At 37.7% G+C, this 17845-nt stretch overlaps 1 protein-coding gene across 3 annotated transcripts in view; it reads left to right on the top strand.

Annotated features, from left to right (window-relative positions):
- The first annotated feature begins 9237 nt into the window (after positions 1-9237).
- Positions 9238-17845, top strand: part of LOC107701334 (structural maintenance of chromosomes protein 6-like) — a 40707-nt gene continuing 32099 nt past the window's right edge. The window contains exons 1-6 of one of the 3 annotated variants that reach the window (XM_016503324.1): positions 9238-9271; positions 9524-9547; positions 11196-11330; positions 11521-11638; positions 14156-14261; positions 14352-14488. In XM_016503324.1, the coding sequence (XP_016358810.1) occupies positions 11199-11330; positions 11521-11638; positions 14156-14261; positions 14352-14488 (493 nt within the window). In that variant the 5' untranslated portion in view covers positions 9238-9271; positions 9524-9547; positions 11196-11198. Of the gene's footprint in view, positions 9272-9470; positions 9548-11195; positions 11331-11520; positions 11655-14155; positions 14262-14351; positions 14489-17845 lie in introns of those variants that run through there. The other 2 variants (XM_016503323.1, XM_016503325.1) reach the window with 2 other exon arrangements.

Raw genomic sequence — 17845 nt, 5'->3', positions numbered from 1 at the left:
ATGTGATGATTACAGGTGTTCAAATAGTTTTTGGGCCACTGTAAGCAAATCAGACGTTCAATGCAAAGTTTTAGGGACTTTTCTTTCAAATGAAAGCTATTTATTTTGCCATATGTACTATGAACTGTAATACACAGACGTAGTTATAAGAAATTTATATTGGATATCCCCTTCAGCATGCTGCTTTCTGTTTCATGACCAAAAGTTTGAGGGGGGAGGGGATGGGGTAACATCACATGCTTATGCCTGACTTTCTGTCACCACTTCCCTATTTACACAAACAGTGTGGTAGTCAACGTACTCTTTTCAAATATCACAGACAAAGGGAAGTTGACGTACCCATTCAGTACCCCTCAGCTAGGACAGAAATAATCACACCACACACGTACTGTCTATTTTTTTTTTTAATGCTCGCTTGGAAAAATTCTTTCATTCTTTACTTCCATTGTCTTTTACTGTACAATAAGCAGCATATTGTAAATTACTTTATGTTGTATGACTCATTAGAAAGAACTGTTCATGGTATGTGTACAGAGAACCTCAAAATTACCCCAAATTATAATTTGTTCTTCAACTTCATTCTTTTCTGAAATGTATCCAATAAGAGTTGTGTAAAAATATATATATATAGTTGAATGTCATGTGATTTGAAAAACTCATTTTATTAAATATCGCCTTGATAGTGAAAAATCTGATATATGTAAGCAGTCAGTGTTACAAGAGTATATGAAGTATTTGAAGATATTATCTACTGACTGTTAATTGGTTAACTGTGAGTTACCTTACCATATATGGTGAAAACAAATTGAAGGTTTAACATCACATATGTAATTTATTGTACAACACTAGAAAATACATTAGTAAATGTTAAAATAGCACTAGAACTATCATTTCATCAGCTGCATGCACTCATTTCAAACATGGACTGTGGTCATGTAACAAATGCATTTACAGTACACTTACCACAACAATTCCCTTGGACCAACTCGAGGGCCTTTCTCAGGAACTCTATGATGATAAATCATAGCTCACTCATCAGCTGAACCCATAACCTTTTAGGTACCTTCCCAGATGTTTAACCCCTAGGCTACACCAACATGCTGAAAATGATTAAATACTATCTCTGATTAATTTAAAGTTAAAGCCTCCGAGGCTGAGACAGCTATCACGTTTTACACAACAGAATGTACATTCATAAAGTAAAGAGGATCACTAGTACCACCAAACTACAAAATTAATTGTTTCCAAACAGGTTTCCCAGACACTCCCCCTTCTGCTACTAACAGTTAGTCCGGCCCCAAACTCACTTTTCTGATTGGTCAGTACTCCCTTCATTTTTTTTTTTTCTAAGGTATGCCGAGAAGACAAAGGTTTTTTGGGGGGGAAGGGGGGACACACCTGTTTTCTGACTTCTGTTCAAACTCAAAGCAGATTTAAAGACAACCCAATCTCATGAGAAAACGCCATTTCTTAACTATTTCATACATTTGTGGCAAATGTGTATGAATTTGTATGATTTAAGTCATACAAAAACATAATATATATAGGGAAAAAAGTAAGCATAAAAGTTCACAAATTTGTAAACCAAATTAACATTTGGTTTACAATCCTAATACACATTTGCAGGGCCGTAGCTGGGTTTTGCGGGGCCCCGTTGCAGGTTGTATCCGTGGGCCCTTTTTAAAATTGTTTAATTTGTATGTTTGTTCTATTTATTTATTTGTACTTACATGTTTCCCAGAAGACAAAATAAGTTACATTTACCCTGATCTTCAAATTCAAAAAGTTTTCACCTCCAGGATCTTAATGCATCGTTTTTTCCTTCTGAGGCATCAGTGATTCATTGAAACTTTTGTAATAGTTGCATATGAGTCCCTCAGTTGTCCTCAGTGTGGAAAGATGGAAATCACACAGTCATTGTTGGAAAGGGTTCAAATACACAAAAGATGCTGGAAAACCAAAGAATTTGGGGGACCTGAAGGATTTTTCTGAAGAACAGCAGGCAGTTTAACTGTTCAGGACAAACAAGGGACTCATGAAAAACATCTGTGGATCATCCAGATAACAACACAGTATTAAGAATCAAGCGTATGTAAACATATATGGTGAAAACAAATTGAAGGTTTAACATCACATATGTAATTTATTGTACAACACTAGAAAATACATTAGTAAATGTTAAAATAGCACTAGAACTATCATTTCATCAGCTGCATGCACTCATTTCAAACATGGACTGTGGTCATGTAACAAATGCATTTACAGTACACTTACCACAACAATTCCCTTGGACCAACTCGAGGGCCTTTCTCAGGAACTCTATGATGATAAATCATAGCTCACTCATCAGCTGAACCCATAACCTTTTAGGTACCTTCCCAGATGTTTAACCCCTAGGCTACACCAACATGCTGAAAATGATTAAATACTATCTCTGATTAATTTAAAGTTAAAGCCTCCGAGGCTGAGACAGCTATCACGTTTTACACAACAGAATGTACATTCATAAAGTAAAGAGGATCACTAGTACCACCAAACTACAAAATTAATTGTTTCCAAACAGGTTTCCCAGACACTCCCCCTTCTGCTACTAACAGTTAGTCCGGCCCCAAACTCACTTTTCTGATTGGTCAGTACTCCCTTCATTTTTTTTTTTTCTAAGGTATGCCGAGAAGACAAAGGTTTTTTGGGGGGGAAGGGGGGACACACCTGTTTTCTGACTTCTGTTCAAACTCAAAGCAGATTTAAAGACAACCCAATCTCATGAGAAAACGCCATTTCTTAACTATTTCATACATTTGTGGCAAATGTGTATGAATTTGTATGATTTAAGTCATACAAAAACATAATATATATAGGGAAAAAAGTAAGCATAAAAGTTCACAAATTTGTAAACCAAATTAACATTTGGTTTACAATCCTAATACACATTTGCAGGGCCGTAGCTGGGTTTTGCGGGGCCCCGTTGCAGGTTGTACCCGTGGGCCCTTTTTAAAATTGTTTAATTTGTATGTTTGTTCTATTTATTTATTTGTGCTATTTACATAATGTTTTTTTTTTTCTTTTTTTTTTCAAGTCTGTAGGTGTCCAGGTACAGAAACCGAACAATCAAATGTAAAATAGCATTTCTTTGTCTTCACTGTATAAATTAAATATAGATGAATTGTTGTTAAAACTGCAAAGCAATTCAGTTAAGAGCAGTGGGTGATTTTCTCTCTTGCATTTTCTTGGATTAACTTTAAGGACACCAACAGCAGCTAGTAAACTAGGCACGGTCACCTTAAAGGGGTCATATGACATTGCTAAAAAGAACATTACTTTGTGTATTTGGTGTAATGAAATGTGTTTATGCGGTTTAAGGTTCAAAAAACACATTATTTCCCACATACTGTACATTACTGTTTCTCCTCTATGCCCCGCCTTTCTGAAACGCATCGATTTTTACAAAGCTCATCGGTCTGAAAAGAGAGGTGTGCTCTGATTGGCCAGTGCACACATCTGAATATTTGGTTTGAACTGTTCTGGAACAGTGTTGTAAATTCAACTTAACCACTGATGTCTAGTTGTGTCCTCTTTTGGAAGATCAAACAAAGTAGTTAACTTTCACAACAAAACACCGTCTCCACGACATGGCGGCAGCGGCAGCAACAATACTACAGCGATAATCAAAGTTACGCCTTCTTTCTTTGTGTAAACATTTGGGCGATGTTATGCAAATCTTCCAACACAGTGATGTAGACGTGGGGGCATGTTTAAACGAGGCGTTTTAGGAGTGCGTGGACGAGTCTTAACTTTTATAAAGAATATCTCTTTGGGTTTGAGACTTTAGTCTTTGCAACTTTAGGGATCTTATCTGTTCACGAACAGCTTGTAACACTCCAAAGAGAAAGGAAAACTTGAAATCGCATCATATGACCCCTTTAAGAGATATGCATCCAAGATACACATCCGATTTCTCTCTCAACTGTTTACGTTCACTTTAGACACATAACCGACAGTTTTCTTTCGAGGATACTCTCCTATACGGGTATTTCGACATAATTTTGTATGTATTTGTCGGTTCAACAGCAAGAAGAGGCAAATTTCAATTCGTGGTTTAAGGACTGTAAGATGCTTCTCTCTGCGTGTGTGCTGTGCGCTGCGGTGCTAAATTGGGCTTTTTCACTTTTTTTCTTTTTGTGTTTACATGTTTAAACTGGCCATTTGTATTTGTTCGTTCAGGCACAGGAGTACGCGAGGGAGAGCTCGGTTCGCTGTTCGCGCGTACTGAGACGCAGTTCTGTCTGCGCACCGAACACGGCGTAGGAGTACTACAGAGTTGATTTTTTCTGTGTCTTCTGATTGAATGCTTTAAACTCTTTTGAATGTTTAAATTGGCAAGGCTTAAAAATACGTGCAAATGATAGTTAAGTGCTTTCATGACAACGTACAGCAGTGGCCCATCTGCTGTCCTGAGCATCTTTTTAGGCTGGCCTCAGCCAGTCGGTGGAGATCGCCGTGAGCCCCCCCTCAGCCGTGGGCCCCTATAATTGTCATCACCTTTCACCCCACTATCGACGGCCCTGCACATTTGGGCATTTGCAGATTGTATGACAATTCATTCGAATTTGCCACCAATATTTATTACAAATTGCCATGAGTGTGTGTTGTTCAAAATGCTTATAGTAGCAGTAAATCTGGTGCTACTTGAACATTTGCTAGATACATTTTACTGGTGATGTGCGTATCATGCGTCATAATACATGCTTAGGCTGACACAGTTTGTGTGGCTGAGACGTCAAAGCAGAGGTAAACAGTGTTTAAGCGCACACGCAAGCCACATCCTTTCATGATTTCATTCTGCTTGATCTATTGATATCAAAACAGCATATGGAGGTCGCAAAATTATGAAAGGACAGCACATTTAAACATTGTCAAACCTTGCAAACAAGCATGTAAACGAAATCGTTTACACCACAAACACTTCTTTGAGGCGTCTCATTCACAGATGCAAATCTTGGGCATACAGAATGCACCTACTCTGGGAAAACCCCAAAATGGCTAAGTCACTTCAAAGGAAGGAAATCAATAAGGTACACTTATTGACAGTGTTGGGGATTAACTAGTTACATGTAAAGGAATTACGTAATTTAATTACAAAATAAATTGTAATTGTAATCAGTTACAGTTACTGAGAAAATATATGTAATTAAATTACAGTTACTTATGAAAATGTTAAGGATTACAAAGGGGGTTACATCTGCTTTTTTCACACACACTCCCACATACAGATTTTATTGATTTCTTTCATAAATTGCAGTGACTACTCTAAAATACGAAACAACAATGTTTCAGGAGTTTAGAACAAGCTTATTCGATAACTCTTTTATTTCCTATATGGGTTTATATATAGCTATGCTTCATTTTTTAAAGATTAACTGTTTTTTTCCAAGGCATTGTTAGATTCCAGTGTTTACTGTCATAGCTATGTAAAGATTTGATTCCAAAAACAGTATCATAGCTAAAAATATTTCTTGTTATGATTTTAAATATGTATTTAACCTCAAAATGATCTCAAAGTAAGTCTGATTTTGTGGTGGCTGTGCTTCAAAGGGGACACTGATCTTCTACAATTTGGTATGATTCTTTAGGGTCTTCATGAACGGTCTGCAACATACTTTGGTTAAAGTTCCTCAGTGGTTGTGTAAAACAAAACCCTTTTTACCTTGCTCTGTTCACAGCGACTCATTTTGGGGCATGTCCCTTTAAATGCTAATGAGCAACATTAGAAATTTAGAAAAGTAATCAAAAAGTAATCAAATGTAACCAGTTACATTACTTTAATAAAGTAACTGAAAAGTTACACTACTTAATACATTTTAAGTATGGTAACTTGTAATCTGTAACCTATTACATTTCCAAAGTAACCTTCCCAACACTGCTTATTGATTGACATCTGTTATAAAAGATTCGGGCTGTAAGCTAATGAATTTAAGGCCTCTGGTTTGTTTTCCTTCAGACTGTCTCATGCCAAAGTGGATCAGTGGGATCAGTTTCTTGAGGGTTTGAGTGGCAAAGGTAAGGGATGGAGTGGCCTCTAGCGGAGCTCATGGGCACTCCAGCTGGTGATCTTAACAGAGCTCCCCCCCCCCTTAAGGAGCGGCTTCCAGACGCTCCCAAACGAGAACAAAAATGAGTCCAGGAGAGAGGTGGAGTGAAGGCCAGCAGTTGTGGGCGGGGCCTGAACAATATGACATCATACTGCTCAGAAAATCAAAACGGCTTGATAATTGAGACTATTTAGGATTTTGGGGGATTAAAAAAAGGAGTGAAGGAAGTGGAGGAACAGGGGACTGAGGCAGAGCTGATGGAGCGGGGTGCCAGGGGGGAACCGGCGGAGCAGGGAGACAGGGTGGAGCAGAAGACCACCAGGGCGGAGTCCAGATCGCAGCCATGATGGAGGCCCACGGTGGAGTCAATGAAGGGAGGAGCCATGGTGGAAGAAGGGCTGTCACCACTAGGGACCCGACTGACAGAGATGGAGCCGGTGGAAGAGGAGCCCAGGGCAGAGACGGAGAGCCGCAGAGCCAAGGCGACACTGAGGATCCGGAGGTGCCATGGCGGAGCTGATGGCTCAGGCAACTGAGGCGCAGGCGAGGATCCGGAAGACCACGGTGAAGCCGGATCGACAGAGGACCAAGGTGGAGCGAGGGGAGGGAGGAGTCCAACGGAGCCAGAGGGATGAAGGGACGAGGTGAAGCCGGAGGAATGTAGTCCCGAAGCGTAGGCAGGTGGGCGACCGACCAAGGCGGAGCCGGAGGGACGAGGGAGCCCGGTGGAGCTGGTGGGCTGATGGGCCACGGTGGAGACGAGGGAGCCAGGAGCCAAGGTGGAGCCGATGGGTCGAAGGGCCAAAGTGGAGTCTGAACTGAAAAAGAGTCTGAACATATTACTACTTTATTTGGTCTGACTTGTTCAACCCACTGTAATCCTATTATAAAGAGAGGCATAAATTAGTTCCACTATGCTTTTAGACACTGCACTGCCATCTATCGACATTTGTAAATTCTATGGGTCTGGCTTCCGGTCTAATCCGCGTCCAGCTATTTTAAGCTGTACAAAACAGTTCGTTTTGCTGCTTGATATTGAAAATTGGTGTGTCTTACCATATTATTTTTATGTATTATCTTAATTATGAACACACTGGTTTGTAGTGCAAACAGATTTACCGTTTACTGCACGTTGTTATTCTTCTTATTTCCCTATAGCGGCTAATGAACCGGAAGTCTTCCGCGTTGAAGAAAAAGGTGGATGGGGGCTACAAAGTAGCAAAAATATACAAAACTACAGGGCCTACAGTTGCTTTAAACATTGAAACAATAATAAGTTCGCTTCAACCAATGCTAAAGTTTAGTTTATAGTTTAATTGTCCCTTTTTTAGATTAAAAACATTAAAGTAGTCTATGATACTAAGTAAAATTAAAATGCCACATGTCTCTGTCTATCAATGTGATAATGCAATACAGACGACAGTGATTATTTTAGTGACATTGCAATGTAAAAATCATAACAAAGTATGTAATTAAATGAATATGGTAGCTACCATACACATTTTATGACAGGCCAGTCTTAAAATCCAACAATCAGTATTATATAAGTAATAGGGGTCCATGCACCATCTCTCTGTACAGGGGGTCCTTGGCCTACAAGTTTGAAAGCACAAAAAAGCACTCTCTAGCCTGATGGAGAACGATGCCTGTCCTTGTTTCCTTCATTCAGATATGAACAGGAATCTGTGTGTCTTGGATGATGAGTGGTGACTGACCGATTTTGTGTTGAGCCTGGTCTGACATCAGTTTTATCTCCTGTAGAAATCACATGGGAAATGCTGACACTGAGGCACTAACTGACCCTGGGTCAGCGAGACACTGCAGTGACTTTATAAGGTGTCCATTACACTTGTCTTGTCTAAGTGATCTGTGGCTGTACCGCAGCCTCAAAATTGTGATCTTTGGGAAGTAAGTTTATTCCTCTTTCAGTAAAGTGACATTCTGTGCAAAGCAGACAGTTTTGTGAAGTCATGCTGACAGTTTGCCAAGGAACTGACTGGCTGTGTTTTTAATCTGCAGCAGAATTATAATAAAATTATAATGAAAGCAGAATTATACTAAATGACTTTTCATTAAATATATGTATTCAATTATTTCATTAAAATAGTCACAGTTTTAAAGTTGGCTAATTCTCTATTTGCAGCTGTTATTGCATTTAACCCATGTTATAAGGCGGGTAAACGATACGGTACCAGTCCTTGTCCAGAGCCCAGAGTAGTGCTTGGTATCAAGTCAGAATTAATGCTTGTGTCTTAATTTAAACAAATCAATGACTGCACATTAAAAGATGTCATTCAAAGGATTGGTTTAAAATAAAATGTGGTCTATAGCATCATCTAGTGGAGAGTTGCTTACATTTTTGCATTTGGCAGGCATCAATCTATTCATATATTTTATCAGTTCATTTTTACCTGTTTATTATATTGTTATATTATATTATAGCCTATTATAGCCTATCATGGCCTAGTATAGTTTTCAAATCATGGAGTCATCTGACATACCAAACATCTTGCAAATAGGCATGCGCATTGCTTTATGTGTTGGGTAATTTAATCATCAAATGCTAAATTGTGATGCTATGCTTACTAACCGCCGGTTTTTAAAAAAGCAAGAGCCTTTTTAATGTATAAAGAGGACTCGCTATATGTCAGCTCCAGATCGAGTGCAAACAAACCATGCAAAAAAAAAAAACCTGTTAAATGCACTAAAGCTTTGAAATTAAATGAAAATGTTATGTAAAGTTATTATTGCCATCTTTGGGTGGTCATTTTAAATATTTTTTAAGAATCTATATAAAATATTTCACAAACTGATTTTTTTAGAATAAGCATTAGAACATAATTTATCCGGATAATCTTAAAAATATATATTTTAAAAAAGTGGTTTGGTGGAGAATTTTAATATGCAAATAAACAAACAAACAAATACACCCTTTTATATGGGACACATGAAGGTTAAAACAAAGTTGTGGAAAGAAGATAGATTTTTTTATTGGAGTTTTTTTTTTTCCCAAAAACTTTTCCATAACATGTTTGTGATCAAATTAATGCTTTAGGATAAAATACAGTATTCATACCTCACGGTCAACCACCTATCACTTTACTAGGAGTTATGTGATTGGTGGTGACAAACCGGAAGTGGCCTCAAGCCATCGCTCTCTGTGAGTCGTCAAAGCGCGCGCGGTTGGCGACACTGGGTTGTGACTGAGGCCAAGATGGACGGAAGAAACATCTAAGGGTTTATGGTTTTCTTCTAAAATATCTGAGAGATACAGATTTGATTAGAAGAATTTAGGTTTTTTTATTTTATTTATTTATTTTTATTATATTAGTAGTATATAATATGTTCGTTCATCGAGGCTCCATCCTCCATCCCAGTAGGTGGCGGAAATGCACCTTAAGCTGGTTTGCCAACCGCCATTAAACACGAAGAAGAAGGAGCAGCAGGAGAGTTTTCTGGTATGTTCTGACACTTGACTTTTTGTACTTACACTGACATAAAAAACGCCGTATTGTCTGTTTTACTTGTCCGCAGTGGTTTTGAGCAACTAATGGGATCAACCTTTAATGTCTGTCACCATTTTAGCAGAAAGCGAATTTCAACGTGACGTTTAGAAAACCTAAGCAATGCTGTAACTTAACGTTAACAGTTACCTGCCCAGTGTCTCTCAGTAAATTTGTTGTATTAAAGTTTCCGAAGTCCCCTCTACGAATGTCTGGTTTCGTTTTCATATTTTGACTTACGTTAATTTGATTTATCGTTATGTTTCATTTTGAGCTCAAGGTGTCTGTCAGTATAATAAACTTGCTATTTATATTGATTGTGTTTACTTACTGAATATCTGATCTTTCGTGATACCGCGTGATACACAACACATGGCTCGAGGACCGAAAGAGCTGAATGATTTTCTGTGGCGAACAAGCACTGCTCAATAACAAATCAAAACTAGCACGATACCAAAACATGCCAGTTTTTGTAGGCTTACTGTATAATGCAAGTAACTGCATTACACGTATCATATTTCTACTTAGACTATTTTATCTGTAAAACTACCATGTTTGAATCAGAACTACAGTGTCTGTTTTCATATATCCAGCCTACATTTTCTGACTTGGCTGAATTGGTCAGACATTCTTATAATCAAAGTAATTTGTGATATATCAAACCCTCAAACCACAAGACAAACAAAACCCAGCAATTTAAAAACAATTTAAATGAAGTCCACCATTGCTTTAGCACCATTGATTATGACAACTAATGTCTGAATGCATGTTATTATGGAAGCCCGTTTCTTTTTTTCTCACAGTTCTGATTTTTTCTTGCAATTCTATATTTTTTTTCCTTAAAACTGCAACATATCAGAATTGCAAGGTAAAAAGTCGCATTTACCTGTTTTTCTTCCGAGGTGGAAACAAAAAGTGAGAAAAAAAAATTCAGAATTGTGAGATATGAATTTGGAATTGCAAGTTTAAAAAAAAGTCTGAATTATATCTCACAATTCTTCCTTTTTTCTCAGAATTGCAAGAAACAGTCTGAATTGTGAGATAAAAAAGTCGCAATTAGGTTTTACACTTTTTTTTATAATGACTGAACAGTTCATCTGTGCATATCTTTTAATTTTTTTGTAATTTCTTTTTTTTTTTTTTACCTTTATGTTTCAAATAAAAATGTCATGACTGGACCCATCTCTGGTGACATATGCAGGATTTCTCCAATCAATTAATCTGCTTAAACCCGTCCTCACAAACTTACATTCATCTGCTTCCACTTTTGAGTGCAGTGGCCATATTTCAAAATCCAATCAACAGCCGATGCATAGAATTTAGTCTCCGCCCTACATTTGTACTTCTCTGATAATTCGTCACACTCGGATCTAATAAGGAACAAAAGATATGTCTCGACTTTAAGTGGTCACATTCATCTAATAAGATTTGGTGTTAATCATTTTTAAGCTAAAACTAGAGACTTCATTTGCAACAAGACAAGGAAAATGTATAAATTCCCACTTATTGTTTCACCTTCTATTAAGTGAAATGGCAGTGTAATCACAATAAAGGATGTAAATGTCTGTATGTTTTGTGATTGATAAATGTTTGACGTGTGTAGGAGATGTCGAAGAGGAAGAGCAGTAATTCAGGGCTCACGCCTGATAAGAGAAGCCGGTTATCTCAACCTGAGCCCTCTGAAGAAGATGAAGCAGACAACTTCAGTTCAGGAGATGGCATGGACATATCACAGAGTGTAAGACTTACTCAGCACAGTACGGATGCCTTGACTGCTAGTTTTTGCTGTAAAATACCCTGTGTGTACTTTATTGTCCTAATAAGAGAATGTGTATTAGTGACTACTCTGCACTATCATAAGTATGCACATTCTGCATAGAATTTTGCTTGTGATGCACCCTTACACATCTATGTGTGTGTGTTTTCAGGTCACAGGTGAAGTGGGCATCATAGAGAGCATCTCTCTAAAGAACTTCATGTGTCACTCATTGCTTGGTCCCTTTAAGTTTGGTCCAAACGTCAACTTTGTCGTAGGAAACAATGGAAGTAAGTCCTTCTCCAGGTTTGTTTGTTTTTTAAAGCCATGAAAATAGATTCATTATGTGCTGTGTACATTTTAAAAGCCTAAGCCATGGCAATGTTTTAGCCGAATTTTATGCCGCACAAATATTGAATTCTCTTTCAAGACTTGCGTTTGAACTGACAAACTAACTCCAAAAAATATGTCAGAATGCCCGTCTTTGTGAGTATCTTTGCAAACATCGTTGGCCACGTCTTAAGTGAACGTAAACAGTCGAGAAAGACAACGCATTTGCATCAGTATCAGTGTACTGGATCTGTGAATTATGTCTTAAAGGAACAGCAGTCTATTCCTGCTGTCTGTGTTTTTAATGTTAAACAACAAAAGACAAGGAATTCTACTCGCATCTCTTGATTGAATAGCTTTTGTAACTTCAACAAGGATTCGTCTTTAATTTATATAGTGAAATATGCACTTTTATTTTACATTTGTTTACTTTGAAATGTCTGTGCCTGAAAATTACTGTGAAACACCTGAAAAGCACTGTTTATTTTATTTGTATCTTTGCTCTATTGTATTTATTTGTGCTGTTGCATTTAGTTTGATTATTTGTTATTATTTCCTTTATTTTTATTTGACCATAGTCCATTTTTCCCTGAACATAGCACATACCGAATCGAACCGTACCAAACCGTGACCCTGAAACCGTGAACCGAACCGTTACACTCCTAGTAAACCGATTCGAAAGCAAGACTACTTGTTTGAATCAGTCTGATGATTCCTTCATAGAATGAACTCACTGAACCCATTTGATGTTGAAAATTAAGTATCATACATGTTATTCAATCTTTTTTTGTTGATTTTTTTTTTTTTACCTGAAATTTAGCCTTGATGTTTCCCTCACCTGTGGTTTTACCTAAACAGAATATCACTTGACTCGTCCAACAGCAAAACATTCAGCCTGAGGCATATTTGCAATTCATTTTTTTATAGATATAGATTCATTTTTTTATAGATATACTGGGGATATACCGGATATAAAATATACTGATACATAGTACTAACGAAGTTGTGTGTCAAAATGTAGTAATCAAATATTTAAAGCATTATTGAAGATCATTAAAGGACTTAAGCGGTAAAATAGGTACTCCACAGTTTGGACCACCAGGGGGCCACAGACCCCTTATTGAGGAACATAGCAGCTATGTAAGTGTGAGCAGTGGCTCACAGAAATGTTTTTTGCATTAATTGTAAGAGGTCTCATGTTTGAATCTTTATAATCTGACAGCTGTTTGAAATAAACAAATTCAAGGAATTGTTCACCCATTGTAATGATTTTGTAAGCACCCAGAAAAACCTTTCCAATTTTTAAATCTCGTCTTTTTTGTCTAACTGGATTCTTATAATATGTTTAGTGTATTTAGTCTATTGTTTTCATTATATTCATTATGTTTAATTTGTATCTTTGTCTGTCATGTAATAGCTGGTAAAGCTGAAATGACAATAAAACAAAACCAACCAACTAACCATCCAAAATTGAAAATTTGCTGAATTTACCCTCAGGCCATCCAAGGTGTAGATTAGTTTTTCTTCACTGCAATGGATGTGGAGAAATCACTTGCTCACCACTGGATCCTCTGCAGTGAATGGGTGCCGTCAGAATTAGAGTCCAAACAGCTGATAAAAACATCACAATAATCCACATGACTCCAGTCCATTAATTAATCTCTTGTAATGTGAAAAGCTGCATGTTTGTAAGAAGTAAATTCATCAAGACATCTTTAACTTAAAACCTTTGCTTCTGGCTAAAATCCTCTATAATAGTGCTTTCTTCAGTGAAAAAGTCATTAATCAGATTCGTCTGAATCGGGAGAAATATGCATAGATCAAGCACCTTTTATATGCAAAAACAGTTCTAAATATGTTGGTGGATTTTGATGTGAGTGGACAACATCCCCTGTTGTTCTCTCACATCAGAGGGCTTTTTCGGTGGAGGAAGCATTATGGATTATGGGCTCCTATTTTGGCATTTTGTGTATTACAAACATGCAGTTTTTCACTTCACAAGGCATTAATTAATGGACTGGAGTCATGTGGATTACTTGTGGATTATTGTGATGTTTTTATCAGCTGTTTGGACTCTAATTCTGACGGCACCCATTCACTGCAGAGGATCCATTGGTGAGCAAGTGATGAAATGCTAATTTGCTCCAAATCTGGTCTGATGAAGAAACAAACTCATCTACATCTTGGATGGCCTGAGGGTGAGTAAATTTTCAGAACACTTCATTTTTGAGTTAACTATTCCTTTAATATTTTTAATGTCTGTTGTTAAGGGGTAAAGGTTTGCATTAAGTGCTATAGTTTCACTAAATGTGAAGACAGATCACATAATCATATATTTTTAAATAGGCCTTTCATTACCTATGATAAGAAGAAAACAGCATGTTGAGTGTTTTGTGACAGTAGCCATTGCTTGTTGTTAATGCTGCCAAACGTTTATGGTTCTATTTATAGTTGTGTCATGTGTATTTGTGTGTTAGGTGGAAAAAGTGCAGTGCTGACAGCTCTGATTGTAGCCTTGGGCGGTAAAGCTCACACCACTAACAGAGGCTCCTCACTCAAAGTATTTGTTAAGGAAGGAGAGAGGTACAACACACCTATCCGGGTTTTCTATTCAAGTAGTCATAGTCTGTATATACAGTAGTCTCACACTGTTTTTGTGTCTGAAATGTTCAGTTCTGCAGATGTGTCCATCACTCTGAGGAACAGGGGTCGTGATGCTTATAAGCCAGAAGTGTTTGGTCAGTCCATTAACATAGATCTTCGTATCTCCAGCGAAGGAATGCGGACATATAAACTAAAAAGTAAAACAGGTATGCTTGGGCCCTTCTAAAGAATTGGTTCAAAGTCAGAGTTGGAAACATCTTGAAAAAAATGTCTTTTTTCCACAAATTTTGTATGTATGCAAATTGTACAATATCCAAGGTACACATTTCTAGTAATTGTGCAGTTAATTCTCATATTGTATTTTCGGAAAGTTTTGGAATATTTTTCCTCTCCACAAATTTGTCACTACCGAAACACATTAAAGAGGTCATATGATGCTTTTTTAAAGATCATTATTTTGTGTATTTGGTGTAACAGAATATGTTGACATGCTTTAATGTTCAAAAAACACATTATTTTTCAAATACTGTACATTATTGTAGGTCCTCTATGCCCCGCCTCTCTCAAACGCTTCGTTTTCTACAAAGTCCCTCCTTCCGACAAGCGCAGTCTGCTCTGATTGGCCAGCTGACCCAGTGCATTGTGATTGGCCGAACACCGCAAGCACTCGTCAGAAATGTAACGCCCCTTACCATAATCGCGAGCTTCAGCTTTCAAAATAAATGTAAAGACAGAGCCCGAAAGGGGAACAGTCGCGTGACAGACACAGTGATGAAGCTGGTATGTGTTTGCAGCACGCAAGCCACGGTTAAGACAGCTGACTCCACTGTGATGTGATCTCTGTCTCTCTCTCTCACACACACACACACACACACACGCGCGCGCATGCACGCACACACACACACACGATGCGCAAAACTCCGCATTTGAACAGTCAATAGCAAATACTTAAACTAATAACAAAACAGTAGCTGATTCAGAAGCGCCAGATTGTCATAGCAAAGTCAGAATTACCTCCTCTCCTAGGTTCACGAAACGGTCGTCTATAAAATGCATTGCTGTTCTGTTGTAAGTAATCTTAAAGATTCCTAAATGCATCTACTTTCGGAAGGCCAAATAAAGTGCTTTTGCTTTCACCTAGAAACACACAGCGTCTCCCTGACATGGCTGCTTCAACACTAACTGCGGTTACTGAAACCACGCCTTCTTTCTTTGCGTGCACATTTGGGCGGCATTATGCAAATATTTCCACATAGTGAGGTAGATATGTGGGGGGCGTGTTAGAACGAGCTGTTTTAGGGGGGCGTGGCAGAGTCTTAACTTTGATAAAGAATATCTCTTTGGTTTTGAGACTTTAGTCTTTGCAGCTTCAGGGATCTTATCTATTCACAATCAGCTTGTAACACTCCAAAGAGAAAGGAAAACTTGAAATCGCATCATATGGCCCCTTTAATATATAATTTAATACGAAGGGTTATATTGACATATTAAGATTGTGTTTGCTTCCAGCTTGTAAATATATTTTTTGCTATTTTATTAAAAAGTTTTCCGAGGTAAATCAATAACAATTACAATTTTAACTATTTCAATTGAGATTTGTTGTATTTTGAATCCAGTCTTTCTTTGTAAAAGGCATAAAGTTGATCATACTGATTTCAAAGTTAAGGATTCATTAGTTTGAATATACATTGAACCAAACACTATCATAACATCTTAGTTATTTTTGACAAAACATCCCATGTTTCGGTAGTGACCGCACATTTTCGGTAGTGACAGTAATGCTTTGGTAGCGACCACATCACATTACATCATTTTAACTCACATACTAAAATTATATACATATAGCCTAGCTTTATTATGTTTTTCTCCGCTCGCAGAAGCGCTGCAGGTGCATGATGTGATATGACCATGTGAATCCTCATGTTCTGTTGTTTGCTGCTTTTTTGCGCTTGTAATATTAATCCCCGGCAAAGAAATGTTAGTATTTTTAATGGGTATCCTTTCTAATTTAATTAAATTCTAATTTAAAATAATCTTGTCGGTTAACGAGCGTCGGTTGTCGGTTAGGAAAAATAACCGAAATGAACATCCCTAGTTTAATTAATTTTCTTTCTTTTCACTCTCTCGCATGATCTCTTGGACCTCTCTAAACGGCCGCCTGCAGGAGATCGAACCAGACTGCGGGACACAGCTGTGCATGCTCTTCCCACCTGATGAGAGCATTGACTTGTATCAAGTCATTCACAAAATGCGCCACAAGAGGAGGATGCACTCAGAGCCTCGATCTCGGGGCCGACTACCCCACAGAGAGCCCGTCCCTCGGGACATGGGAAGGTTAGAAATGTTCTTTGGACTGATAGTGCGCACTTGTGTCCCTGTCACCTGATGCAAAGGGAGCAAGTGTGTGTTTTTGTTATTTTTTCACCTTCGTCGTCTTCGTCACTTGAGAGAGGGTCAGAGAAGAGCCACGAACCAAGCCGACCAGAGCAGAGCGGACCGGCTGCGGCTTTGTGGGAAAGCCACAGCATAGTGATCATACTGATTTCAAAGTTAAGGATTCATTAGTTTGAATATACATTGAACCAAACACTATCATAACATCTTAGTTGATAATTCAGCATACTTTATTTTTGACAAAACATCCCATGTTTCGGTAGTGACGGCAATGTTTTGTATTTAAAACGGTTTGCTGCATGGTTAAAATACGCTACGCATATAAAAAATGTGTTTTTTAGGGGGAAAAAAACAAGTCGTGTATAAGTCGCATTTTATTATTTCATTCAGAAATAGACCTAATGCCGAAAATGAATCCCCGGGAAACAAATGTTAGTATTTTTAACGGTTCACAGACACTTATCCTTTCTAATTTAATTCAATTCTAATTTAAAATAATCTTGTCGGTTAACGAGCGTCGGTTGTCGGTTAGGAAAAATAACCGAAATGAACATCCCTAGTTTTGGTAGCGACCACATGACATTACAGAATTTTAACTTGCATACTAAAACACTACTAAAACATACTAAAATACTAAAAAAAACTGCATAACTGTACTAAAATGTTGTTTATTTTCCTCAAAATAAAGGACTATGTGTTTTCCTTTTGTCACTACCGAAACACTGATGACATGTTTTGTTCATAGTGACAATTTTAGGTACTTTTGAGCCTGGCTCAAAGATGCTAATGATTGCATGGTTAGCTAGCACAGTTCTGAACAGTTGTAGACAAATAAAAACTAGGGATGTAACGATTAACCGCGAGCCGGTTGAAAATCGGACAAGCCAAAACGAATTAATTTAGGCTAAAACGAAACTGAAACCAACGTTGGGTCTCTTATTCGACATAAAATCAAATGTTTCCGTATTCGCGATGTATTTGAATGGCAAATTATTATTTATGTAGCCTACTTCACTCGCGTACCAATATCCACGTAAAACAAAATTTTTTGCATCACGGCGGTACAGTGATAACACTTAACCTTAACGGCTTAACAGATTTTACTACATAGTTTTTTTCCATATGTTTGACTGACTGTATTTTATTATGATAATGAACAGGCTGCATTA

This window comes from Sinocyclocheilus anshuiensis, unplaced genomic scaffold, assembly GCF_001515605.1.
Source record: "Sinocyclocheilus anshuiensis isolate Anshui unplaced genomic scaffold, SAMN03320099.WGS_v1.1 scaffold1726, whole genome shotgun sequence".
NCBI lineage: Eukaryota > Metazoa > Chordata > Actinopteri > Cypriniformes > Cyprinidae > Sinocyclocheilus > Sinocyclocheilus anshuiensis.
The sequence above is the reverse complement of the archived record's forward strand: the minus strand, read 5'-3'. Positions and strand labels throughout refer to the sequence as shown.